The sequence below is a fragment of the Penicillium cataractarum genome (genome assembly GCF_028827025.1).
Source record: "Penicillium cataractarum strain IBT 29864 chromosome Unknown utg000002l, whole genome shotgun sequence".
NCBI classification, from domain to species: Eukaryota; Fungi; Ascomycota; class Eurotiomycetes; order Eurotiales; family Aspergillaceae; genus Penicillium; species Penicillium cataractarum.
In genome coordinates this window covers 4,625,359-4,650,597 of record NW_026622738.1, presented here as the reverse complement: position 1 = coordinate 4,650,597, position 25,239 = coordinate 4,625,359, and the positions used below count along the sequence as shown (strand labels likewise).

The window sequence follows — 25,239 nt, the reverse complement described above, 5'->3', positions numbered from 1 at the left end:
TTAGATGACCCGTATCCCGCTGCCCCAGTATGTCCCATCGCTCCAATAATGGAACCACGGCTTGTCCCAGCACCACCATCCTTTATCATATGCAAGCCCTAGCCCACGAATCGGGCTGATAGGCACCGGCTCCATCAGCCACAATCCACCGCGGGCAAAGTCATCTGCAATGAAGGCCCCTGAGTAGAACAGCCAGCAGAACACAAATACTGCGTTTGCAGTCCGGCGTACCCACCGCGGGGTATCTGCAAGGGGCAGTCTGGGGAAGATGACTGTCTTGAAAATATTCTCCAGCATGATCGCAAGGCCTTGAAGGGAAAAGAACAAGAATGGCCCAGATAAAGGATATGTGTTTGCGAACTGCGTGTGGCTGCCAGAGGCATGTATGAATCCGCTGATTGCAAAGGCAACCAGGACATGCGTGATCCGTTTGACTCGAGTGTCGGCCGACCACCTAGTCGGAAGCAAGGACAGAATCCAATGCGCTGTTGCAGTGAAGCCTTGGCGAAAGAGCTGGTGCCACCATCGACCCCAGCATCCGGCTAGCCCGTGATCGAGAACGGAGGTGATGAATGGCCCAAAGCTATCCGCATATAGCCAAGATGCATCAAGTGGCGCTCCTGTCAGCTTGCGAGCGGCATTGGAGAAAGCCATGGACAATCCCAGGAAACATATAGGATTGAGGGACGTGACAAATTCGAGTGCAACATAGACACCCATACAGCTGATAAAGCAATGGTAGAAACGTATGAAGAGTGGAATAGATGCAACGTAAGAAAACGGGAATGGAGGTGGCATCTCATTCGTAAAGATGCCCCGAAAGTATGGATCTCGCATCATGACAACCTTAAGACAGTCTAGCAAAAGGTATCCCTGGAGGAATTTCCAGAGGGCGGCTCGGAGACGGTTCTTTGCAGTGGTGTACGTAGCATCATCGTGCGCCTTGAACCTATCACCTTGAAACCCTGCATGCAATTGCGTGTGAACGGATCGAGGCAGAGGGCCTAGGTGTGGCGCACGCCAATTCCATTCGGGTCCTCTGAGATTGAACAACAGCCCTGCACACCATTCAAAGCGGTGCGTCAGTTTTCGAGGATAAGTTTGCCAGTGGAATTTCTCAAGTCCGTGGTTGTCGGCACAAGCCGTACGGATGGCCTGTCTGTTTGGTATAGGAGAGATCGTGGAGCTGGAAATGACTGGATTGCCTTTTCTGTCGAGTGATTTGCTTTGCGAAGCACCTCCACCGGCTGCATCATCACATATCGATTCACCAGCGAGATCTCCTCGTTCAATGCGTCGAAAGTCATTCTCAATGTCCGAAAACACGAAGAGCACGGCACTCCACAGAAGCCACCACGCCGTCATCAAACCAATCATATACCCATTCCCACCCAGAAACGCTCGACGGCGACTGAGCACCTCGACTGCAATGCCCAAGCTGAGGGCGAATATCCCAGGGCGAACATATCGAGTAGCTCCGCGGCGCGGTATGACCAAGCCAATGAGAGGCAGGATGTTGAAGATCACAATATGGTAGAGAAAAACTGGCTTATAGACACCTTGTTCGAGCAGGGTATCTAGCGCGTCTTCGTAGCTTTGCACAAGGATCTTGTAAGAACCTTGGCGGGGTTCGGCCATAGGATGGGTCAAGCGCCACTAACTCGGGAGCTTGTCTGTCTGGGGCCGCGCTAAGGAACGGGGTTGGGAGCTGATAGTGGGGATTTTCAGCAAGTGCCCCTCCTCAATTATGGCAGGAAAGAGTTGAATATGTGAGTACTGGACCGGGATGGGAGTAATTCTACCGGTGCTTTATTTTGGCTGCGATATCGAGGAAATACGAAGGGCAGTTTCCAAGGAAATCCGGTCTACTGAAGACGTCACGTGATACGCCATTGGGCATCTCATCACGTTTGAAGCAGCAGGATGGAGATTGAATCGGTATTTAAAGACCAGTACAAGTATTTTATTAGACTTGAAAGCAATTCCCGGGTTTTTCTGAGTTGAATCTATTTCAAAACATGCTTCTGGGACACCACCAATTTCAATATATAAATTGGTTTAGCGCTGTGTCGTGAGCACCTCAAGGACGGGACCGCAACCTAATACCCCCCGAGATATTTCCAAACTAGATAGTTCATCCGGTTGAATGCCTAGCAGCTTCACCCCTTTTTTCATCTGAGAAGAACTTAATTTCTACGACAAAAATACAATCGGAATAGTCTCGACTCACAGAAGGTTATCTGTTTGCCCTCACGTGACAACGTGTCAAACGCGCCGCGTGTTTCTTGGCGCTCCTTCCATATCGGGACTAGTGCATGCTGTCATCGGGTTCCCCGTCATTTCGATAGTTGCGATAATTCGCGTTCGTCTTGATCAGTCTGGGAGACTTTTGACGGCAAGAATCGTCAAATTAAGTGCTCAATCGATTTGTCCCTGGAAACTTTGAGCTTTTTGGTCCCTGTTTACTCACCTTCTTTGCTCGGTCCGACGAGGTCCAGCACCATGACTGGGTATTCTGGAAAGCGAAAGTCCGATGCGGGTAGCTCGAGTGCACCTCGCTTTGAGGTCCCAGAGTCCCGCGCCTCGAAGTTGAGAAAACTCATAAAACCAGACCCATCAGCTACCACCACCACTGGCCAGAGATTTGGTGAAACTGTTCAATACATCCCCACCGAGAGTGCCAACATCCCTGCTGAGAGTATCGATCGCATTCCACTGTCTCAGGTAGCTGGCGCAGATGAAGACGATGCTCAGGCCGAAGATCTCATACAGGGAAGCCAAGGTGTGGATGAATCTTCAGCCTCTAGTGCGATACTTTATGGTATGTCTCTCCCTCATTCCTCCCTCAACCTTCTCAAACGCTGGTTGTGGATGAAAGTGTCTGACCCACTATTATAGGAAGGATTGAGGGAAAGATCGTTGGAGTTCGCTACTACAGGGGCTATGCCACTCCTGGTGAACATGTCGTTTTGAAAAGAGAGCCTACAAACCAATACGATCGCAATGCGATTCGTGTCGACAACGTCATGGGCGCTCAAATTGGGCACATTCCACGAAACCTAGCCGCGAAGTTGGCACCTTACATGGTGTGTCCCCCCGAGATATTAAGATTATTATGGCTTCTAATGAACTTACTTCTAGGACTCCCATGATCTGTCAGTGGAAGGTGTTCTAACCGGCAGAATTGGATCGTTCGACTGTCCCGTACAATTGAGATTGTATGGCACGAGCGATCCCTCTTTGAAAGATAACTTGAAGAAGCGAATGCAACAAGATAAGCTGCCAGTGAAAGAGTTCATTGAAGCCGAGCGCGAGCAACGCCGTCAGGAGAAACAGCGTGAGCAAGAACGCAAGGCAGCCGAGAAGAATGCTCGCGCAATGGCTCTCGGAAAAGCTGCCCAACAATGGCAGCAGAATGAGAATCCTGCATATGCCAACCTGTCATCCGCGACTGGGCTCGGCGAAAGCGAGAGCTTGGAAGAACTCCTTCAACAGAGTAGCTCATTCAACCCCCGGGAAATTGGAAAAGTTGTCGAAAGCTTTGGTCAGAAGGAAGCCGAGTTGGAGAAGATGCCTATGACTCCCTCCCCTCCAGGTTTGTCTACGGAGCTACTGCCATACCAACGACAAGGCCTTGCGTGGATGATCAATCGAGAATCTCCTTCCCTCCCAGCCCCGGGCTCCGATGCCATCGTTCAACTGTGGAAGCGCGACGGAGCAAAGTTCACGAACATTGCAACCAATTACTCTACGGCCACCGAGCCGCCGCTGGCGAGTGGTGGTATTCTTGCAGATGACATGGGTCTCGGCAAGACCATTCAGATCATATCATTGATCATGGCCAACCCCACTCCTCGGACTTCCGCCTCTAGCAAGACGACCCTCATTCTTGCCCCTGTTGGTGTTATGAGCAACTGGAGAAATCAAATTCAAGATCACACTCACAGCGAAACTGCGCCGCGGGTCTTGATTTATCATGGTTCCGGTAAGAAAGAGAGTGCTAATCTGGCACAATACGATGTCGTGATCTCGAGTTACGGTGCTCTTGCGATGGAATATCAACCAAATGCAAAGAAGCCCCCTGCGAAAGGAATATTCTCCGTTCACTGGCGCCGTGTGGTGTTGGATGAGGGTCATACCATTCGTAATCCTCGCTCTAAAGGCTCTCTCGCGGCCAGTGCCTTGCGAGCCGATTCTCGCTGGACCTTGACTGGAACGCCAATTATCAACACCCTCAAGGACCTATATTCCCAGGTCCGTTTCCTGCAGATGTCCGGTGGCCTTGAGGACTTGAGTGTGTTTAACAGCGTCCTGATTCGCCCACTTACAAATGGTGACCCCGAGGCTCGCCTGCTCCTTGAGGCCCTCATGGGGACTATCTGTCTACGCCGCAGAAAGGACATGAGCTTTATCAACTTGCGACTACCGGAGATGACCTCTCGGGTTCTTCGTGTCAAATTCCATCCCCACGAGCTGGAGAAGTACAGCGCATTCCAGTATGTCTTTCCCTTCCCAGCTGTATTCTACTACTTCTTACTGACGTGTTCCCAGAAATGAGGCGAAAGGTGCTCTGCTTGAACTCAAGGACAAAGAAGGCAATTACTCTACTCTGTTGGAGGTCATTCTACGCCTTCGCCAAGTTTGCAACCACTGGGCTCTTTGCAAAAACCGCATTGATAAGCTCATGGGAGAACTTGAGAAACACAAAGTCGTGCCTCTTACACCCGAAAACATGAAAGCTCTGCAGGACATGCTGCAGATTCAGATCGAGAGCCAGGAGGCATGTGCCATCTGTCTTGATAACCTTGAATTACCTGTAATCACCGCATGCGCCCATGCCTTTTGCCGTGGTTGTATTGAACAGGTCATCGAGCGGCAACACAAGTGTCCGCTTTGCCGTGCCGGAATCAAGGACAACTCCACTCTCGTCTCCCCCGCAGTTGAAATGGGTGAAGACGCTGAGACAGCTGTTGCTGACCCGAATAACCCGAGTAGCAAGATCGAGGCGCTCATGAAGATTCTCACGGCACAGGGCCAAGCACCTGGCACCAAGACCGTGTTGTTCAGCCAATGGACTTCCTTCCTTGATCTCATCGAGCCCCATCTAGAGCAGCGAGGCATCAAGTTCGTGCGCATCGATGGCAAGATGCAGTCTGTCAAGCGCGACAATTCCATCAATGCGTTCACCAACGAGCCTGATTGCACTGTTCTGCTCGCCAGTCTTAGCGTCTGCAGCGTCGGTCTCAATCTCGTGGCTGCAAATCAGGTTATCCTCTCTGATAGCTGGTGGGCACCTGCCATCGAAGACCAGGCGGTTGACCGTGTCTACCGACTTGGTCAGAAACGCGAGACTACCGTGTGGCGCCTTGTCATGGAGAACAGTATTGAAGAGCGTGTGCTTGATATTCAAGAGCGCAAACGCAAGCTCATGCTCGCTGCATTCCGGGAGACGGCTAAGAAGAAGGCCGAAACCACTGCCACCCGCATGGCCGACTTCGAGACTCTTCTGGGTTAAGCCTGGAGGCGATTCACTGTGGGCCACCTGTGGTCTACTGACTCTTTCAAATTTTCCGTTCTTGTAGATTACCCAATTTCGGTTTGTGACTTATCTTTTACCTTCTGTATGTTTAGACTTGATTCAATCATGTATCAAGATGGGCTTTCTCTTACATTCCTTGAACTGTATGTAAAATACCGTACACAATAATATACCCCAAGAATGCTAGCTCAATCCCGAGCATTCCAGCTGATAATGTGCCTGCACAAACGATGCCAACCGCGATAATACCGCAATCTCCAGCTTCAGCTTGACCGTATAGAAGAAGCACTTGAGCACCGTCTGCGTGATAAAATACCCCGTAAACTCCAAAGTCAATAATGAGATATCCATGATGATAATGATCATGTTGATCGCCAACAGTTGGTACATAATATTCGCCCTCCGAGTGCTCTGTGTTGGATACATGCGCATCAACCGAGTGGTTTGCACAATGAAAAACGACGAAATGATAACCTCTTGCACGAAGAACACCGTAAGCTGGACCTTTTCCCACTTGTTGAAGAAGCTTTGGAAGTGTAGATTGCAGACGTAGACCGCACCGTATGAGGCGATTATTTGGGGGATTTGCATAACAATTGCGTCGAAGATGATCATTCCCAACACGAAATGGAGAATTCTCCTGTCGAAAACCACGAGATGAAGTCGTGAATATAGCACTAGGGACTGGCCGGTCACCATGATTGCCCACCCGGCCGTTGATAGCGTGACGGGAACCCAAATGGGCGCGAGCTCGAAGTACTTCAAGAGCAGCCCGAGCGCGTCGGGAATTACTCCCAGCGAGGCTGACGCCAGCAGACTCCAGAAATAGAGACCACGGTATCTTTTGAATGTCGAGAAGACCAAGATGATCAACTCGATGGCGCTATACAGAGCGCAGCTCAGCAGGCTAGCGATCGAGGCTTGCACGGCAAAGCTGTTGCCCGTGTATGCCCCGACGATGCCTTGGACCGGGGCTTCGCAGACGACCATTTTGCGCCCATATTCCTAGAACAGTCCGAAACGATCCGTGAGTTGCCTTGAAGAAGTGAGTAGACTGAAATGAGGGGGAGAGAAAAAAAGAGTCGACATTGAGTTATTGTGGTGGTGGCATGTGACTTGTCACCCATGGCTCGACGCGGAGGCGGAGTGGAAAGTCTAACTTTATTTGTTCCATGTTCCTTAAATTTGGGCTTCTTTGGTTCCATACAAGATGCGCGATTTAGCAAGACAGAGCGTTCGGTATTGGTGATCTAAAGTGAAACATGCAGAATGAGAAAATTCATGTCTCAGTATAGTATGTTTCTGGCTAGCACGCGATGTATAGTACGAACTTGTCTACAATGAGTCCTTCAGGTCCATCACGGTCACAGTCACCTTGTTAGTGGTTCCTGACAACACGCCGCCACCGTTGACCAGCAGGTATCTTCCGTTGCCCTCAGACAGAACCCGCAATGATCGGGTATAGCTGTGGGCCTCTGGCGATGCGATCTCAGTCCATTCACCCTGGCCTAGAGCCTGGTTGATGAACAAGGTGCTCTGAGTTCCTGAACTGGCGATGATGGTACCGTTCTTGCCACCGTAGGGGGTCCAAACGACGTATGGGGAGGAAGTCGGCTGTGTTCCGCTTGAAACTACCAGCTTGTGGCCCTCGACGGAGGCGAAGTCCTCGGGGTTCGAGGATAGGCGGTAGTAGAGGGGGAAAGAGTAGCTGGAGGTGTTGAAGAAGGATCCATACTCGTAGATATAGATGTATTGACCGTTGGGCAGCTGAGATTTGCAAGTCAGCTCTATTCGGGTGCTTATATTGAGTAGAGCCATGATTTACCTTAGTAACAATGGGCATGCCCGGTCGGTCGGTGTACGTAGGATAGGCACTGGAAGTTTATTAGTATCCCAATCAGTATACCAGATGTGGATGTTAGAAATGGGAGATGACTTACACATCGTCAACAACAGGTCCCCACTTCTTCAGGTCAGTTGAGACCTGGTGCACCAGTTTCTGTCCGTGGGTGGTGTTGGCACGTTGGTCCGAGTAGTAGCAGATCAGCTTGCCATTGCTGTTTGGATATTAGTTAGATCTCCATAAAACCCATGATAGATAAACCTACTGGGCAAGCAAGTAAGGCTCCCACACGGGAGTCAATCCATTGTTAGGCTCAGCCTCTCCACCGGCAGCAATGTGGCTCAAGAATTCCCAAGTCACACCGTTGTCCTGCGACGCATAAAGATCAAGCTGGGTAGTCGACAGATCTGTCGGGATGCTGTTGCCCGCTAGCAGCAGGGTTCCAGCCTTGAACGAGCCAATGCGCTCGGGGAGGTAATACAAGAATGGCTGATAGCGCAAACCAAGGCCATTCGCGGTATCTTGGACTTTAGAGATTTCCGACCATGTCTTTCCGAAATCCTTAGAGCGGTAGATGGGGAAGTACACTAGTGGGGGCTCGGGAGAGTAGTTCTCCCACGTAGCCAGGAGATCACCATTGGGAAGCTGCTCATTGCGGGCATAAAGAGTTCGGGGAATGTTATAATCTGAAGGAGGAGAGAAGATGGTGATATTCGTGAGTGGGGCAGGCGACTTGGCCGCAATACTCGCTGCGGCAGCTGCCCCAGCGAGGGTGAGGAGTTGGGGAACTATGAACTTCATTGTTGATAATGTGTTTGTAATTCCAACAAAAAAAGAAATCGATCTACATAACGTACTGCAGCCATTGTACCTGCTTTTATACTCGCGATGCTCTGGAGCAGTTACAAAGGTTAATTATGCAAAGAGCATTCCCTGCAGCTCATCCCGCCGGAGTTTGTCCTCGTTCTGGTCTTGCGGGGAAATTTCCATCAATCGCGGGGTTCCGCGCCCGCCAGCACTGGTACTCTAAACAGAAACAGGTAAAGTCCCCCTCGAAATTCAGATGAAGAATACTTCCTAGAGACTAGTGTTAAAGCATGATGAAAATGGCACCATCTCGGCTACGTAAACGCCCAGAGACGATATATTACTGCACCCAAAGTACTAACTTCTCGGCAATTATGGCTTTGGCAACATTTATCCGAAGTAGCAGGCAAATGGAGTTGCCGGCTGCTTCTGGCCAAGAAAAGTAGTTTCACCTTAGACATAAGTGCAATTTTGAAAGGACGCTCAAGAGAAAGCCCGTAGCATTCTACAGTACGGAGATAGAAGATAGAAGATTGACAGACCACATACATAATTAGGTCCCAATCATAACAAAAGCCCACTCTAAATTTGAAAAAAAAAAGATTTGAAGTCTACTCACAATGCTGCCTCCGCAGTTTGACTGAAAGCATAAACACTGCCTCTTGCCTGGAAAGCAGAGGTACTTCCAGGGCAGCAAGTGGAGTTTGACTCTGTCTCCTCCGATGGGGAGCCCCAGCCACCACCTCCTGGTCTGAACATCGAATTAGAATTTTCATCTCAATCAATCACAAATCTTCCGAGATAGGCACTTACGTGTGGATAAGAATCCGCTCTCCCGGCTGGACCTCAAGCTCCATCTTGCCGCCAATGTTGATCATTCTTTCCGTACCATCCAATTCCTTCTTCACATACAAATTCAGGCCAGCCTGACCCGAGCCACCTCCTTCCAATCCATAAGGTCGGTAGACTCGTCGCTCACTGAGCATAGAAACGGATAGTGGCATACGGAATTCAAGCTCACGGATGACTCCGTCACCACCATGGAAGCGTCCCACGCCGCCAGATCCCTGACGGATGGAGAACTGACGCAGAATCACGGGGTATCTCAGTTCATAAACCTCTGCATCAGTGATGCGTGTGTTGGTCATATGAACGTGAACGCCCGAAGTGCCATTCCAGGATGCACCAGCGCCTGAGCCGCCACAGATAGTTTCTCCCACGCCGAATCCAGGGAGCTCGACGCCAGTCTTTGGATCGACGCCACCCATACCGAAGGAAATAATGTTGCAACAACCTTGAGAAGCAGCACAGGCTCCGAAAGCACCTAGTACAACATCCGTAATGCGCTGCGATGTGATCGGATTTCCTGCACAGACAGCCGCATGCCCTGATGGGTTGAGAAGTGTTCCCGGTGGAATGATCACGTTGACGGGTGCAAGACAACCTTGGTTAAGAGGGATGTCCACGTCAATCAAGGCGCGCAAGCTATAGATAATAGCTGAATGGGCAATCGCCTTTGGTGCGTTCAGACAATTGAACGTTTCACGGCCAGTCCCAGTGAAGTCGAAATCAGCCGACCCTGTTTCAGCATCAATGCGGATCTCGAGTCTGATCTCAGTACCATCATCCATGAAATCGGAGAATTTCAAGGATTGACCGGGATTCTTGCGACCAATGGACTTCAAAAGCTCCCGGACAGCGACCTCAGCGTTACGCTTGATCGCATCCATATAAAAGTGTACAACTTTCAAGCTGTTCTCGGCCACGAGGCCCTCAAGAAGTTGCGCACCCTTGTGATTCGCCGCGATGGCTGCTTTTAAATCCGAGACATTGTCATTGTATGTGCGTGTCCCGCTGCAGCCAGGGTAAGATGCCGGTTCGTCATAGAGGAATTTGCGAACCACATCTTCGTCAAAGCGGCCCGACGAAACAACCTTGAAGCCCATCGTCATAGCACCTTCTTCGTATAGCATTTTGCTATTTGAAGGCATTGATCCAGGGGCGATTCCGCCAATTTCAGCTACTTCCTGTTAACAAGAGTCAAATGACAGAGAAAAACTTGCTGTTTTACTTACCGTGGTGACCCCGCGAAGCAACGTAGAAAATGATGTTTTTGCCTTCATTATCCCAGACTGGAGTGATGATGGTAATATCAGGAAGATGAGTACCTCCAGCAAGAGGATGGTTTGTCAGAATATGATCTCCAGGCTTCAAGTCACTCCCATATTGCTCGTGCTGGTAACGAACAGCATACTCCATACCTGACTCAAAATTAGTATCCACCGCTGATGCTTGACAGATGTTTGAAATACTTACTTCCCAAGTGTACTGGTACGTTGGGCGCATTTGCAACGAGCTTGCCATCGGGTGAAAAGACTGCGCAAGAAAAGTCCAACCGCTCTTTAATATTTGTTGACACGGACGTCTTCTGGAACATCCGGCTCATCTGATCAGCCACCGACATGAACCGATGACCGAAGATGGAAAGCTTGATCGGGTCCACGACTGTAGCATCATCAACTTGCTTCTTTGAGGACTTCACGTCCAAAATGACATGTCGAGACAAAATCTTGGCGGTCGCATTCGGTTCAACAACAATTGTCTGGGTGTTGTCAATGATCATCGCAGGTCCTTGAATAAAGCTTCCTGGCTGCAGATTGTTCAGGAAGAAAACCGGCGTGTTCATTTGCCCCGCACCAGCAAAGTAGACAGATGATGAATCGTCTTGCTTCTCAGAGCCAACAGGAATGCTTGCTGTTGATTTGAGCTCCTTTTGAGGAGCCTCTGGAGTAAAGGAGGTAGATTTTCCAACTCCGCGGACGCGAATATCCTCTACCAAAATATTGCGGCCAGGGAAAGTAAATGAAAACTCTCGCTGATGCTCCTTGACAAATTCTGCAAGGAACTCGCCATTCTCGGGTTCAAGGACCATGAGGGTGTTGTCAGTGCCCTGATAGCGTAGGTTAAGATAGACTTCGTGCTCAATCTGAGCCTCGTGGATTCCGTCGGAGCTTAACGCAGCAGTCACCTTTGATATTAACGCAGATACGCGTTGGGAGATTGCTTGCATTGATGTTGAGTCCAAAACACCGGAAGCTGGTTCTTGAGCCTCGTGAACCACATCTGCAAGAGCCATGCCGTATGCCGACAAGATTGACGAATATCTGTGTATAATGACTGTTCCAATGGACAGAGATGAGGCAATGGCACAAGCGTGCTGTCCACCCGCACCTCCAAAGCATGCAAGATTATGGGCAGAAGTGTCATATCCTCGAGCCTCTGTCAGGGCTCGAATGGGCTTCGCCATAGATTCGTTGGCGACTTGAATAAAGCCCAGCGCAATCTCTTCGGGCGTCTTGTTCTGGCCAGTCTCTGCATTGATCTGATCTGCCAATTCACTGAACTGTTGCCGAGTGACCTCAACATCAAGGGGCTCGTTCTCATTAGGGCCGAATATCTTGGGGAAGTAGTCTGGCAGAAGGCGTCCCAGGAAGAGATTGGCATCCGTCACCGTCAGCGGTCCACCTTTGCGATAGCAAGCCGGCCCAGGGTGAGCACCCGCGGACTCGGGGCCGACGACAAAGAGCCCGTGGCGCCAAAAGAGGATGCTACCACCACCTGCAGCGACTGTGTTGATATCCAATTGGGGTGCCATTACTGTGACACCAGAGATGGTATTCTCGAAGGTATGCTCCAGCTTTCCGTCATATCGGGAGACATCAGTACTTGTACCACCCATATCGAATCTAGATGTTCCGGTCAGCGCTGTAATTGAGAGCGGCAAGGATGGTACTTCTTACCCAATGACAGGTTTTCGGTCCGTCTCATCAAAGGAGGTTCCTGCGTATCCCACAACGCCGCCAGCAGGGCCCGACAGAATCGCTCTAAGACCGGTAAATCTGTATTCTTTGTTAGTAAATGTACTAGAATAAACTCTTGTTCTTTCAACATACTTTTCAAAATTAGCCAAGCCACCATCACTCTGCATAAACTCGCAGCGTGTGTTTTCTGACCGTAGTCCATCCTTGAATCCAGATCGGAATCCTTCAATATATCGTTGAATGACAGGTGTCAGGTAGGCATCTGCAGTAGCTGAAGCACCTCGCGAGGTCATCTTAATCATAGGGAGCAACTGGCTGGACAACGATATCTGCGTAAATCCAATTTCCTTTGCAATACGTTCAATTGCAAGTTCATGCTCTTGGAATGTATATGAATGGACAAGGCAGACGGCAATAGAGCGATAGCCTTTTTCATACAGCTTTTCCAGGCTTTCTCTTGTGGAGGGCTCGTCAAGCGGCTCCAAGATACGAACCACTTCGCCGCTGACACCGCGTTTCAAACAAGTGTCAGACTCCAAGGCTTTTTGCAGACTTTCCTTGTTGGGTGTAGGGTTTTGCTGGTATTCCTCGATGGTGACTCGCTCTTCAACTTCAACAACATCTTCATACAGCACATCTGGCCTTTGAATGTTCAGAGCAAAAAGCTTAGGACGTGATTGAGTTCCGATAACCAGTGCATCCTTGAAGCCTTTGGTGATTAAGAGGGCATGTCGCTCTCCCTTTCGTTCAAGCAGCGCATTTGTGGCAACTGTCGTTCCCATTCGGATACTGACATTGGAGAAGTCCGCAGTCGTGAGTTGTTGATCACGAGGAAATGTTTTTCCTGTGGCCTGCTCAAGGATACGGCGAATGCCCTCGATGGGAGCATCGGCATAGTTGGCCGGGTCTTGGGAGAGCAGCTTGACAACAATCTCCTCTTCCTGGCCATCGACGATGCCTAGGCAGTCGGTGAAAGTACCACCGCGATCTAAAAGGACAATTAGTTGAGTACATGGAAGGGATTTGAATTATAAGCAAGCCTAAAATGAAGCAGAATTTACTGCAACTTACCGATGGCAATCTTGATACTTGGGCCATCTAGCTTGTGAGGAGACATGATGGGATGTGATTTGGTCTATGCTACCTCAAGAAGCGCGGGCCAAGGCTGCCTTTTATGGTCACTCCTCCAGTATCAGCCAGCAGGTCGGAACGAGACCCAGCAGCCTTCCCAATAAAGTAAGTCTTAATCTGACTGGCTCATCCGGAGTTCCACTCGTTTCCGGGAACCGAAGAGAGGGGAGATGTGGAGAAGGCGCCTTATCTCGTTCTGACCTTCCCTCAGTGCAAACCCTAAATCCGCGATTATCAAGCGGTCGGATTGGCCAGTCGGTCGGCCCCAGATTTTCTATAAGATAATAGGAACAGACATGTTGGTTTGTATCAACAAATTCATCTCCAACTTCTATACTATTTCTCGAAGACTTTCTCCCGTCTTTCACCCCGAGCATCCTGATATGGCGGACGACAAAGGTGCTAGTACGCCGGATGTCCAGCTAGCCCCAGAGCAAGAAAAGGCTGGAGAGATCATTGACTCGCGAGGCCGAGACAGTGGAAAAGATGTTGCTGCGCAGTTCCTCGCCCAATTGGATCCAACTATCGCAGCAGAGCCCATCTCCGAGCATGAAGCCCGACGCGTGCTATGGAAGATCGATCTCATCCTCATCCCCCTCATCATGGTGACGGTAGTCTTGGCTGCCATCGATAAAGTTATCATCTCCAATGCGGCTATCTACGGCATGAAAAAGGATACTCATTTATCGGGAAACCAGTACTCATGGGTTGGTTCGATATTCTATTTCGGCTACCTCGCATTCGAGTACCCTGCCGCGCTTCTCATTCAACGTCTTCCAGTCGCCAAGCTCTACGTGGGAATGGTTGCAGGATGGGCGGTAATGATGCTCTGTACAGCTGCGACACAGAACTTTGCCGGTTTGGCCGCCGTGCGGTTCATAATGGGCATGCTGGAAGCCTCCGTTTTCCCCATCTCGAGTATCTTGACCGTGATGTGGTGGAAGACAAGCGAACAGCCACTCCGAGTCGCTTTCTGGTTTAACCAGCTATCGTCGGTGTTCTCCGGTTTGGTCAGCTATGGTATTGGCCAAACGCACACAACTCTTGCCCCTTGGCGACTCCTGTTCTTGGTACTAGGAGGCTTTTCCCTCATCTGGGCAGTCGTTTTATACATTTTCCTACCCGACTCTCCCGTGCAATGCTGGTACTTCTCTGATCGCGAGAAATTCGTCTGCCTCGAGCGTGTCAAGGACAACAACACTGGAATGGAAGACAAGACCATAAAGTGGTATCAAGTACGCGAGTGTCTCATGGATCCCAAGACATGGTTGCTCGCATTGTTCTCATTGGCACAGAACATTCCGAATGGCGGCTTGGTCACCTTCTCCGCAATTATCGTGACGGGACTGGGATATTCCTCACTTGTCACCACTGTATTGGGTATTCCAACTGGTGTTCTGGCAACGGTCTGGCAAATTATGCTTGGATTTATCGCCGCTAATGTGAAAAACTCTCGATGTGCCATCATTGCCATCGCTGACATTGTCCCCATGATATGTGCCATTCTTATGTGGAAATTGCCGCGCGACAACCAGCATGGACTGTTAGCTGCATACTACGTCTTTTACACATACTGGGCTCCCTATGTGTTGTCTACATCACTTCCAATGGCCAACACTAGCGGCCATTCCAAGAAACTGACTATGAACGCTATCTTTTTCCTGGCTTATTGCACCGGCAACATTATTGGCCCCCAGGTCTTCCGGGCCAATGACGCTCCAACTTATTCGAGAGGGTACGAGGCGTTACTCGCGTGTCTAGTCGTGGCGATTGCCTCAATCGTTGCCTATGGATTCCTTTGTCGGCGGGAGAACCACCGCCGCGATCAGAAGGAGGGTCCACAGTTGGATGCGGAGCCATCTGAGGCAGCTGCGTTTTCGGACTTGACAGATCATGAGAAGCGGGCGTTTAGATATACGTACTAGTTTACATGTTGAAGGTTGTGAGAATGAAGTATAGCGGGTAGGATATTTCTAGTGCTCTTAGCAGATAAGATCTCAATAGAAATTATTTTAACGCAGGTTACAATATCTCTCTTAGTAGCATTGCGTATACACAAGAATTAATCGGCTAAACGGCTTTCAGGACGCTTGGCAGCCTCGTTGAGTTAATCGATTAGCCAGGATTAGTGTATCCCGTCAAATATCCTAGTGGCCCCGTGGCTTATCGGAGGCTAAATGCGGGGAAGCTATACTTTCCCATCGAGGAAGGTCGGAACGAACTCCACCTCGGAGGATTACCGATGGCTTATCTGCATTATCACAAGAAAGCAACAGAAGGTCGGAACGAAGTCACCGCGGAGTTCCAATAATACCCCCGTTCACTGCTCAAGAATGAAGTTGAATATCATCGCAACTCGCTGATCTGTACACAGGGAAGCTCAAAGCGAGATGTGGGCCAACAAGAAACCGCAATAAATAACGAGGGCGTTGGCCCAATAGTCTGAGGAAGAACAGCAAAACGCCGCAACCCAAACTCTCAGATACGACAATGGACAAAGACACGAGAATTCTTATCATCGGTGCCGGCTGTTTCGGCACCTCGACGGCATATCATCTCGCACAGCGTGGCTACACTTCCATTCGTGTATTGGACCGATATCCCCCGCCCTCTTGTGAAGCTGCCGCGACGGATATCAGCAAAATCATCCGCAGCGATTACAATGAGCCCTTGTATGCGCGACTCGGTATTGAGTCCATTTCCGCATGGCGGTCTTGGCCCTTGTTCAGTGGACTCTATCATGTTCCCGGATGGATTCTGAGTGCCGCAAACTTATCAAAGCCCTTTGTCGAGGGCTCTATCGAAACCTGCAAGAAGCTTGGGGTGAAAGGCATTGAGCGACTTACGCCAGATTCAATTCGCTCCCGCTTTCCTGTGGTCACCGGTAAACTAGATGGGTGGAACATCAGCGTCTGGAATCCGAACGCTGGCTGGGCGGCTGCTGGCAAGGCTCTGGAGCGGATGGCCAATGCTGCGCAAGAGAAGGGTGTCCAGTATATCTCCGGAGAGAAGGAGGGGTATGTGCGGCAATTGATATTCGACGAGGCGACCGGTCAGTGCAAAGCAGTCATGACTGCCGATGGCACTAAACATGAGGCCGACTTGGTGATTCTCGCTGCTGGGGCATGGACACCGTCTCTACTAGATATGCAGAGTCAGTTGACCGCCAAGGGTCATGCCGTTGCTCATATCCAACTCACTCCTGCGGAGACCAAGCACTATTCCTCTTTCCCGATTATGGACAATCTTGAGCTGGGCTACTTCTTCCCTCCGCAAGCAGACGGGGTCTTCAAGATGGCCCATAGCCAGTTCATTACCAACACGCGAACGGATAAAAACTCGAATATCACCACTTCAATCCCACACACTTTTGTGCAGGCACCGAAAGACGGCCTCCCACTCGAGATTGAAGCCCAGATGCGCTGTAACTTGCGACGTGTCCTACCAGAGCTGGCGGATCGACCCTTCTGTTATACTCGTCTATGTTGGGATGCTGATACAGCCGACCGGCACTTCCTTGTTACTCCCCATCCGAGCCACAGAGGGCTATTCCTTGCTACGGGCGGGTCTGCACATGGGTTCAAATTCCTCCCGGTTGTTGGGAAGTATGTGGCAGACTTGCTTGAGGGCACACTGGATACAGATATTGTGAGCAAGTGGCAGTGGCGCGCTGGGCAGAAGGTCGAGGCCAAGAATCTCGCTCACATGGACCCTGAGTTGGAATTGGAGGACCTTACGGGGTGGAGAGGACGGCAAGCTCGTGAAACAAGCCATACGTCTAAGCTATGATCTTCCTAAATACACCGGTGAAAGAGACTGGCAAGCCATGTATATCACCAAATCTGTAGTCTCCATTCTTGGCAAGATCAAGTCTCTTGCATTTATGATCGCCGTGAAATAGATTTTCATGTTGTGCAAATTGATCTGTACACATAATTATGTCAAGCTTAGTTTCCAGTCTCCCAGCATCACCATTGCATGCTCCCAGGCAAACCGAGCACCCCGAAGAGGGTCCTTTCGTGGTTGAGAATCGCCTCTCTGTCGCTTGCCCTCGTCTTCGGCCAATAAATCTCGCTGTCGCCACACCATTTCAACCACCTCCTTGGCGGGTGCAATATTCTGTTTGATGGGTTTCTGTTAGCCAGTCACATTATCACCGCGTCAAATTCAGAGGGAAGACTCACCCCGAATCGTCGAATTCCGTTTAGCTCCTCGAAAAGCCGCAGCACAGTCACTCTTTCTTCGTCCCCACGGGCACAACAGCCGGCCAAGAACAAGGGCCACAAAGGCAAGACCGCCGTACGCATCATATTAGCCTTCTTTTCCAAAATGAGATTCAATATCTTGTCCACAAATCGGTTCTTCTCTTCTGGGTCGAATGCCGGAAGGCCAGACTTGCTGGCAGACGCTGTCTTTGGTGAACAGGTCTCATGCAAGAGGAGAAGTGCTCCAAGCCTGTTCGCTTCTGCGATCGACGCACATTCGGTTGTCGGATCAATCTGACCATTTGGGAGTCTTTGCTGGATATCTTCGAGGTTTCTTTTTAGTCGATGCACTGTCGAGGGGGATATGTCGCTCTGATTATCGTCTTTACTCCAGGCAAGCTCGGTGACCTGGTTGATGAGTAGCAAGAGAGATTGGCTGAATCCCATGTATGGATCAATGGTGTCAGGGGATTCAACCAGGGAGTCCGGTGATATTGGTAATTTGTAACTGGGGGTATCGACTCGAAACGCTGTTCGTGCAAGGACAAGATGAAAGGCAAAGTAGCGGTTGAAGAAACCTGATAGTTCCTGGCTGTGAAGAGAGCGGCCTGGTCGTTCTTGTCGTGTACGAATCAAGTCTTGGAATCCACTGAGGTGGGTTACCCATGACGGCCGACTATTATCCGAAATCTGGGACTCGTTAGTATGGCGATTAGAAAATTCAGAGTTTGGAATAATCACATCAAACCAGCAGAGCATCAGAACAAGTCCCAGCATCTCATCCAGCTCTTTCTCTCCCCACGTGTCATGGGTCAATAGCTCTCTGAGATGACTCAATGCACGATGATGGTGTTCCAGCGCGGGTAGCCGATATCGCGAATCAGAAAGGCGCAAGGTGTTGGCTGCAATGGCGAGTGTCGCATGATAAAGACCTTCAGACTCCAGCGCCATAGGCAGTATAAGATATCGATAAGGGTTATAATGCGCATTATCGACTAGTGTGGAACTGCTGCAAATTATATTCTCAAAATATGACATGAGCGCTGGGTCGCAATCTGATCGCTTGCCGCTATTTGGGAATGTGCTCAAGCATGGAGACAAAGATCCATACTCAGCCAGCGTCTTGAAAAGCCTAGCTTGTCGTAGCAATGTGTCGTCAAAATGAATCTCCAGGTCATTGAACGTCGTGTTGAGAAATATCCAGTCACGGTCTGAGCAGGCCATTCGTTGTATTTGTCGCGCGGGTCTGTCTTTTGGGTTCACCCCCTGTCGCGATTTCCCTTTGGCCTGGCCTCGGTCGTTATCGCCTCGCTTCGACCAGACTCCTGCGCGTCCATGGCACACTCCGCGAGCAATTGACTCCTCATGCCATGTTAGACGTATCCCGTATCCACAAGGGCTGTTGTTGCGCGCGCACCGACGGCAAATAGGATGGGTTTCTGTGCACTTCAAGTCAGGAATGTGGGTCAAACAGACTCAGCGCAAGCAAAATGAACAATAAGTACCATCACACTTGATCCGTCGCGAACGACAAGTCCAGCACCCAGTCCGTGCCCTTGATATGGCGGCCATCCCTGAGAGCAACTGAGTAGTAATATCGACGAGAATTACAGTCAGAGCGCTAGACAGAGTGCGAGGCAAAGCCCGAAGAAGATAAGCCGGTGGATTTATTTGCGGGGAAGATAAGTGACTCCACTTGGCTCGTGGATGGAGTGGCCTCAGGCCCGCTTATTGTCGTCTACCTTACAATTCAATTGGACTCAATTGAAAGCTAAGCGATCGAACGCGATTCAACAGGTAACTGATGTTTGACATTCGCTACATACTGAAAATGCTAACTACGTGAGGAAATTGTTGTAGATCCATCGCAGAGGTAAGATCTCGCCCTCATCGATCACGTTAAAAGCAACAAAAATAAATCGCATGTGGGGTATCACTCATACAAATAATAAAACAAAAAAAGCGATAGCTGCATAAGAGAGTGGTTTGACTGGTTCCACGAGTATTACCCGAGCGTCCTGCTAACCACCTATGCGCCGTCGCTGATGTCCATCGCCTCGGATTCGCTGAACATACCCGGAGGTGTGGCGGATGTTTCGAGAGCTGTGTCAACAGCTCCCTTCTTGGACCCGATTGTCTCAAGGTCCATGATGCCATTGTTGCTAGCATCCAAGGGGGTCTCCCGGTCAGCCACTGCAGGACGAGGTTCGGTGACCTGGTCGTGACCGGTTCCCGCGGTATTCTTGTCGATCGGATCGACTGAGCCATCGCCGCCAAGGTCTAGGGTTGCAGTCTGGCTAGGTTCAGTAGCCGCCTGTGGCACTTCCTGCGCAGTCGTTGTCGGCTGGTTGGTATTCGCCTGGGCAACGTCACTTCGTATGTTTGGAGTCGGCGAAGCGGGCGAGATGTCTGCAGCAGGAATTGCTGAGCGATGTGAGGGGTTGGCTGGGCCCTTCACCGGCGTGGAATGAGTTGAATCATCGTCAATAACAATGACCTCATTGCCGGGGGGCACCACATAGGCTAGTTGAGTATCTCCACCGTTGTCTTGTCGCAGTGAAGACGAGCTTGGCGCGTACGTAGACGAGGGCATGGTTTGCTCGGTTGGGGTTGAGGGTACAAACGACGACGAGCTCGGCTGATATGAACGGATCTGCAGTTGATGAGGTGCGACCATCGTAGAGTTGGCCCCAGTCAGGACTGGAGTAGGCTGCGATGCCCCCTTATTATTGACAGACAAGGGTGATTTGCTCGCGACAGGCCTTGGAACCGGGCCACGGTTGAGAGAGGCAAGGTGTTGCGGCTGCATTGTGACAGATTGTTGCTGTCTGGCTTGCTCCATCTGCTGCACGTACGTATTCCAGGTTTTATCGCCATTTAGGCGAGCAACCTGTTGTTGGCGTGCCTTTTCTGCATCATCTCGTCGCTTCATTTCAGCGCTGTACGCCAGCGGATCTGACCGTTTGAGTCGTTCCAATTTGAGTTCGTCTTCAACCTGGCGGGACTCCTCCTCGGTGAGGTGATCGTTCTCATTGTCTTGAATGTGGGACAGTGTTGCCTTCAGAATGATCTCACAGTATTCCCCTCCGAGGAGTTTATCAAGAACCTGAGGATCCCGCCCACGGGCGTCATACTCCTCATCCCTTGCCACGTCTTTCACGTGTGTAAGATATGTTGACGGCTTCCTGGAACTTTCACGTACAACCGTCTTCTTGTCCACCACGCGAACGGCAAGTTGTCTTTTGAAGACTGCGTTGTTAAAGATAAGCTCTTCGAAAGTACCGCCGGCAACAAAGCGATAGACGTAAACTGGCTTCTTTTGACCGAGGCGATATGCGCGTCCGACCGCCTGTTCCTCCCACATAGGATTGAAGAGGAAATCGAAGATGACCACGCGGTTAGCACCAAACATGTTAAGACCGACGCCTCCAGCTCGAGTCGAGATCAAGAGGATGTGTTCTCCGGAATTCTGGTTGAATAACTTTGTCGCAACCTGCCGATCAACGCCGGGAGTGCTGCCATCGATGCGTTGGTACTTTCGTCCGCGTCTTTTCAGCATAAGATCAAGATAGTTCATTGTCGGAATACTCTGGGTGAAGATCAGAATCTTGTCCCCAGCCTTGATGGATAGGTCCAGTATCTTGTCAAGGAGGACGGCACGGTTGGACAGGGCGATGTCTTGCAGATCATAGTACTTGCTAAAAAGAGCCTCCATTTGAGATACCAGTTCGCTTGGAAGACCAGCGTCTTGAATGGATCTTGGCAGAACGGACGGTCCTTCGTTTTCCTCCTGCTGTTTCAAGCGGTCGGCGAGCTTCTCGCGGAACGGGTAAGGGTGGTTGCAACACAGCTGCATGATAGCCAACCATGACCAGAGCTTCAAGCTTGCATCCGCACTTCCAGCTCGAGCACAGTCCACAAAGGTGTCGTAAGCATTTCTCTGCAGTTCCGTCAGAGGTACCGTGAGAACGAACTCGGTTTTGACGGGTAGATCAGCAGCGAGCACCGAGGTATCAGCTCTGAGGACCTTAGGAGCCAGGATGCCGTTGAGAAGCTGCAAGGATACCAAGCTTTCTCTTTGTTCCGACCTGGTACTGTCGATGTAGGATCCAGCCTGAATCGGTTCCATGAATTTTCTCTTGAATGTAGCCGGATCTTCCAGGTAGCCAGGCGCAACCCACTCAACCATTTGGTAGTACTCAGAAAGCTGATTCGACAGCGGTGAGCCAGTCATGGCAATCCGACTGGTCGATTTGAAACGAGAAGCCACTTGCGAGATTGCTGAGTTTGCACTCCTCAGCTTGTGGGCTTCGTCCGCAACAATGATGTTCGATCGCGCCAGGAGACAATGTTGAACGAGTTCGTGTTCCTCTGCGTCGAGTCTAACTGGCTTGTTCACAATGAGGATACGAAGCATCTCGTAGCTCATGATGAGGACGCCGCCATTTCTGTCCCACTCTCGAATTGTCTTCAATCTTTCGGGGAGTTCAAAATTCCTCCCTCGAGGAGTGATCTCCCGGACTGGCCCAAGATGATTTTCGTAGGGTGTCCACATCGCGAACTCATCCATCCAATTCTGCACCACGGAAGAAGGGCATAAAACAAGCGTCTGCGAGCGATGAAAGCGTTCGGGAACTTGTTTACTGATCTCCGGGTTATCCGAGTTGGCCGCAGCGGCAATAGTGACCAAGAGGGAGATACTATTCAATAGTCAGCCACTCGTCCAAAGAATACCAAGACATCGGTCAGGTTGAATTGGAGGGGGGGGGGGGGAACTTACACTTGCATCGACTTGCCCAGCCCCATGACGTGGGCAAGTAAACAGCCTTGTTGGTTGTTTGCTTCAATCAACTCTCGCCACATGAACTGGATGCCTGTCAATTGGTGAGGCTTGACATATCGACCCAATTGAGGATGTAAGTAGATGACCGGATCTTTGAAAGTCACAGCTTGCCCTTCTGGGTCACTGTTGCTCAAGCCCTTGCTTTCACGTTCCTTCCTAAGGCGCTCGCGGGCTTGGTCTTGCTTTGCTTGTCGTTCCTGGGCATCCTTCTGCATGTTGCTCAGCGGCCGCGGCCCCATCGGCTTCGAACGACGTCTTTTCCGGATTTCTTCCTCTCCTTTTCTGCAGGTTGCTGTCAGAACCTGCAGACTCGGAATACGTGCCGTATCCTTCTTTGCGGAACTGTTGTCGTGATAGCCAGACCACATACGAAGTATAGAGCGTCTTCAGCCTATGGAGGAATGGAATGAACATTTTTAACCCTTCGTCATCTTCGAGGGCTTCAAGGGCTCTTTGGAGCGTCTCTTTGCCCATACCCCGGGCAGTCAGCATCTTACAGCTGTGCCAGGATACGAAGAAAGCACCTAGACACATTGCAGATTTGCTCTCGTCATCGGTTCTGCCCTCCAGGTGCCACTGATTTTTGAGCATCGCTTGCAACGCAGCAGTAACTTCTTCCATGTAGACAGGGTCGATGAGTTCTTCCATGTAAGGCCCAAAAGATTTGTTCTCGTCCCGTGGCAAGCATGTCAAGTGTTTGGCTAGGAGCCAGATACGATTTCCTGAGGACTCAACTTCGTGCCAACTCATGTGAACCATCTCGTCGAAAATGTCAATATCGTCCATGTTAGGGCTCGTGATATCTCCGCTTTCTTTCTCGAGAGATACTGATCGTGAAGAAGTCTTCTGGGGCAGAGGGCATAGGGCAGTATTCTTGGCAGCATTCCCAAATGGTGGCTCGGGAGACGATAGAGTCAGCTTGAGCTTCAGGGTTGGCTGTGGCAAGTTGGTCGGATTAAGGGGAGGTGTCTTCACTAGGAAATCATCCTCCATATCGACATCTCGAGGAGAGGAAGCTGGCAAGGTTGGGTTGAGAGGGGGCGTCTCAACCATCATCTCGTCTGCCACGTCAGACTCATGTAGTGCCTGCGGGGATGAGTCAAATTGGAATGCGGTAGAGGGAGACACATGATCCAGGCTGGAAATTGGGCATGGTTCTCGATCTTCGATTCCCGCAAAGGGTCCAACCTGGCTCGGGCTGATATGGTTATTGGCCTCCTCATGGTCTTGACTTCCCATAAGCCGGCGCCTTTTGTTGGCAACAAAGCCTTCCTCGCTCTCATCAGATCCAGGGGCGACCAAGTCTGTTTCTCTCGGAGTGGGTCCCAAGAGAGCTCTCTGGGGTCGGTTTGGAATATCGCCTGGAAATCCCGAGTCGGATTCGTCGGCAGAAGCCTCGTTACCGGAAGCTTCCTCGTCAGCTGAGATTTCTGACTCCGAACCCAAAGACTCTTCGTCCGCATCTTCATCGACTGTACGGCGTTTCCGAGGCCGAGAAACTCTCGGGGGCGGGGGAACGAATGGTGGGCACGTGTCCAACTCGATGGTTTCCAGCCTCCATTTCTCAAAGCAAATTTGATCCAGTGTAGGGTCCATGATCTTGCATCCAGCCAGGAAGGCAGTTTTAGATCTGTATTTGACCTTGATAAGGGCTTTCTTGTGCGTCTCCAGTCGTAAAAGAAATCCAGTTAGACTTCGCAACACACGGGGCTTGTAAGTCTTCCCTGTGCGAGCATTCCGGGCCCCCTGCCACACCACTTGAGCATAGTGCCGGTGCTTTGGCAGTTGATTTTCGTTCCAAGTCGTCTCGTAATTTGCAATGTATTCAGAGATAATGGCATGGCATTCAGCCCATGAAAGTCCAACCATGAAATCCGACTCTTCGTCATCAATCTCTTGCTGAGTCTCTTCGTCGTACTCAACATCCGATTCACCATAGAGAGGAAGTATGTCATCTTCCTTTCCCACTGGCTCTGGGGGGTAATTCTCGAGTAGCTGAGCCAAGAAGTCATAGTCATTCCCACTCAGTTGGTACGATCTGTCTGCGGAAAGGTGCGACTCCAGCGTTGGTGTGCTTGGTGCGACAATTTTGGCACGAGAAGGCTCGGGAACTGAGCCCTCCCCGTTTCCGCCATCACCAGCAACTTCGGTAGAGTAATTCTTGATGCGGTCGAGGACAGGATGTGATGAGAGATCACTTGATTGATTGTCAAGGGACACATCCTCCATTAGGTCAAACCCCTGTCCCACTAGCTGTTCCTTAGGATCAGTCACCAGAGTGGGTGCAATCCGACGTTTTGCTTTCATGCCTGTGGTTTCGGGCGCTGGCATAGTTGCGGGTGGTGCTTGACTAGACGCGTCCACAGGAGTTGTGATAGAACGGGAGTTGCCGCAAGGTGAGAATCGCTCAGTCAAATGGTGCTCAGGTGAATGAGGCCGGATGGAGGAAGAAGAGTTTGGCTTGATGGTCTGCTCTGGCTCAGTCATTCCTGCAACTGCGGGCGCTGGCGTCATTTTGGGAGCAACGGACGCAAAGTGAGGAAACGCATCCACAGAAGTCGCGATGGGTGGAGATTTGACAGGTGATACGATTTCTTCTGTGATAAGAGGTTGGTTGGAAGAAGGGGAGTTCCACTTTGATGTTTGGTACTTGGGAGATCGAACGCGTAGCCAATCAATAGCTCTGAGGACGCTACTGCGGTGACCTAGAGGTTTGATACCCAGGTCATCCCTCAGGGCCTCCCGATCAACGTCATGAAGTAGAGCCTCTCCGTTTATCTGATTATCACGAAGTGCTGTCTCGAGTGCAGTGAGGTTCGGGCGTGAAGAAGTGGCAGAGTTAGCCCACGGAGCTTCTTGCGGGTTGCACAGGAAGTTTACCATTGCGTCTACTCCCCAGTCAACTGGATCTGGACTTTGAGCGTCCATTTTGAGTGGAGGGGGGCCTATCTGCGCGGTCAGGATATTGTTCAACAGGTTAGCGCTGAGCACGGCGTTTATCTTACCAAAAGTATTGGCCCCCGATATGAAACTCGATGTTGTAAACCAGG

The 25,239-nt window shown here is 50.6% G+C and overlaps 9 protein-coding genes across 9 annotated transcripts; 3 read left to right on the top strand and 6 right to left on the bottom strand.

The window, feature by feature from the left end:
* N7496_003711 (wax synthase family protein) lies at positions 1-1,638 on the bottom strand (the record flags this gene model as incomplete). Its single annotated transcript, XM_056696642.1, has 1 exon — positions 1-1,638. The coding sequence occupies one exon, from the start codon at positions 1,636-1,638 to the stop codon at positions 1-3; it is 1,638 nt and encodes a 545-aa protein (XP_056558854.1).
* An 864-nt stretch (positions 1,639-2,502) lies between these two features.
* N7496_003710 (DEAD/DEAH box helicase) lies at positions 2,503-5,515 on the top strand (the record flags this gene model as incomplete). The annotated part of the gene is made up of 4 exons (XM_056696641.1): positions 2,503-2,821; positions 2,899-3,086; positions 3,142-4,496; positions 4,552-5,515. The coding sequence occupies 4 exons, from the start codon at positions 2,503-2,505 to the stop codon at positions 5,513-5,515; spliced, it is 2,826 nt and encodes a 941-aa protein (XP_056558853.1).
* A 207-nt stretch (positions 5,516-5,722) lies between these two features.
* N7496_003709 (uncharacterized protein) lies at positions 5,723-6,529 on the bottom strand (the record flags this gene model as incomplete). Its single annotated transcript, XM_056696640.1, has 1 exon — positions 5,723-6,529. One exon carries the CDS (start codon positions 6,527-6,529, stop codon positions 5,723-5,725), a length of 807 nt encoding a protein of 268 aa, XP_056558852.1.
* Positions 6,530-6,874: 345 nt separating this feature from the next.
* Positions 6,875-8,183, bottom strand: N7496_003708 (sialidase family protein; the record flags this gene model as incomplete). Its single annotated transcript, XM_056696639.1, has 4 exons — positions 6,875-7,306; positions 7,365-7,413; positions 7,480-7,596; positions 7,648-8,183. 4 exons carry the CDS (start codon positions 8,181-8,183, stop codon positions 6,875-6,877), a joined length of 1,134 nt encoding a protein of 377 aa, XP_056558851.1.
* A 621-nt stretch (positions 8,184-8,804) lies between these two features.
* Positions 8,805-13,127, bottom strand: N7496_003707 (uncharacterized protein; the record flags this gene model as incomplete). Its single annotated transcript, XM_056696638.1, has 7 exons — positions 8,805-8,940; positions 9,003-10,209; positions 10,265-10,450; positions 10,506-11,935; positions 11,990-12,088; positions 12,143-12,998; positions 13,082-13,127. The coding sequence occupies 7 exons, from the start codon at positions 13,125-13,127 to the stop codon at positions 8,805-8,807; spliced, it is 3,960 nt and encodes a 1,319-aa protein (XP_056558850.1).
* A 310-nt stretch (positions 13,128-13,437) lies between these two features.
* N7496_003706 (Major facilitator superfamily domain general substrate transporter) lies at positions 13,438-15,066 on the top strand (the record flags this gene model as incomplete). Its single annotated transcript, XM_056696637.1, has 1 exon — positions 13,438-15,066. One exon carries the CDS (start codon positions 13,438-13,440, stop codon positions 15,064-15,066), a length of 1,629 nt encoding a protein of 542 aa, XP_056558849.1.
* Positions 15,067-15,631: 565 nt separating this feature from the next.
* Positions 15,632-16,930, top strand: N7496_003705 (NAD(P)/FAD-dependent oxidoreductase; the record flags this gene model as incomplete). The annotated part of the gene is made up of 1 exon (XM_056696636.1): positions 15,632-16,930. The coding sequence occupies one exon, from the start codon at positions 15,632-15,634 to the stop codon at positions 16,928-16,930; it is 1,299 nt and encodes a 432-aa protein (XP_056558848.1).
* A 147-nt stretch (positions 16,931-17,077) lies between these two features.
* On the bottom strand, positions 17,078-18,570 carry N7496_003704 (fungal specific transcription factor domain-containing protein; the record flags this gene model as incomplete). Its single annotated transcript, XM_056696635.1, has 2 exons — positions 17,078-17,260; positions 17,326-18,570. The coding sequence occupies 2 exons, from the start codon at positions 18,568-18,570 to the stop codon at positions 17,078-17,080; spliced, it is 1,428 nt and encodes a 475-aa protein (XP_056558847.1).
* Positions 18,571-19,375: 805 nt separating this feature from the next.
* Positions 19,376-25,117, bottom strand: N7496_003703 (putative SNF2 family helicase/ATPase; the record flags this gene model as incomplete). Its single annotated transcript, XM_056696634.1, has 3 exons — positions 19,376-22,046; positions 22,127-22,471; positions 22,560-25,117. 3 exons carry the CDS (start codon positions 25,115-25,117, stop codon positions 19,376-19,378), a joined length of 5,574 nt encoding a protein of 1,857 aa, XP_056558846.1.
* Between the last annotated feature and the right edge of the window lie 122 nt (positions 25,118-25,239).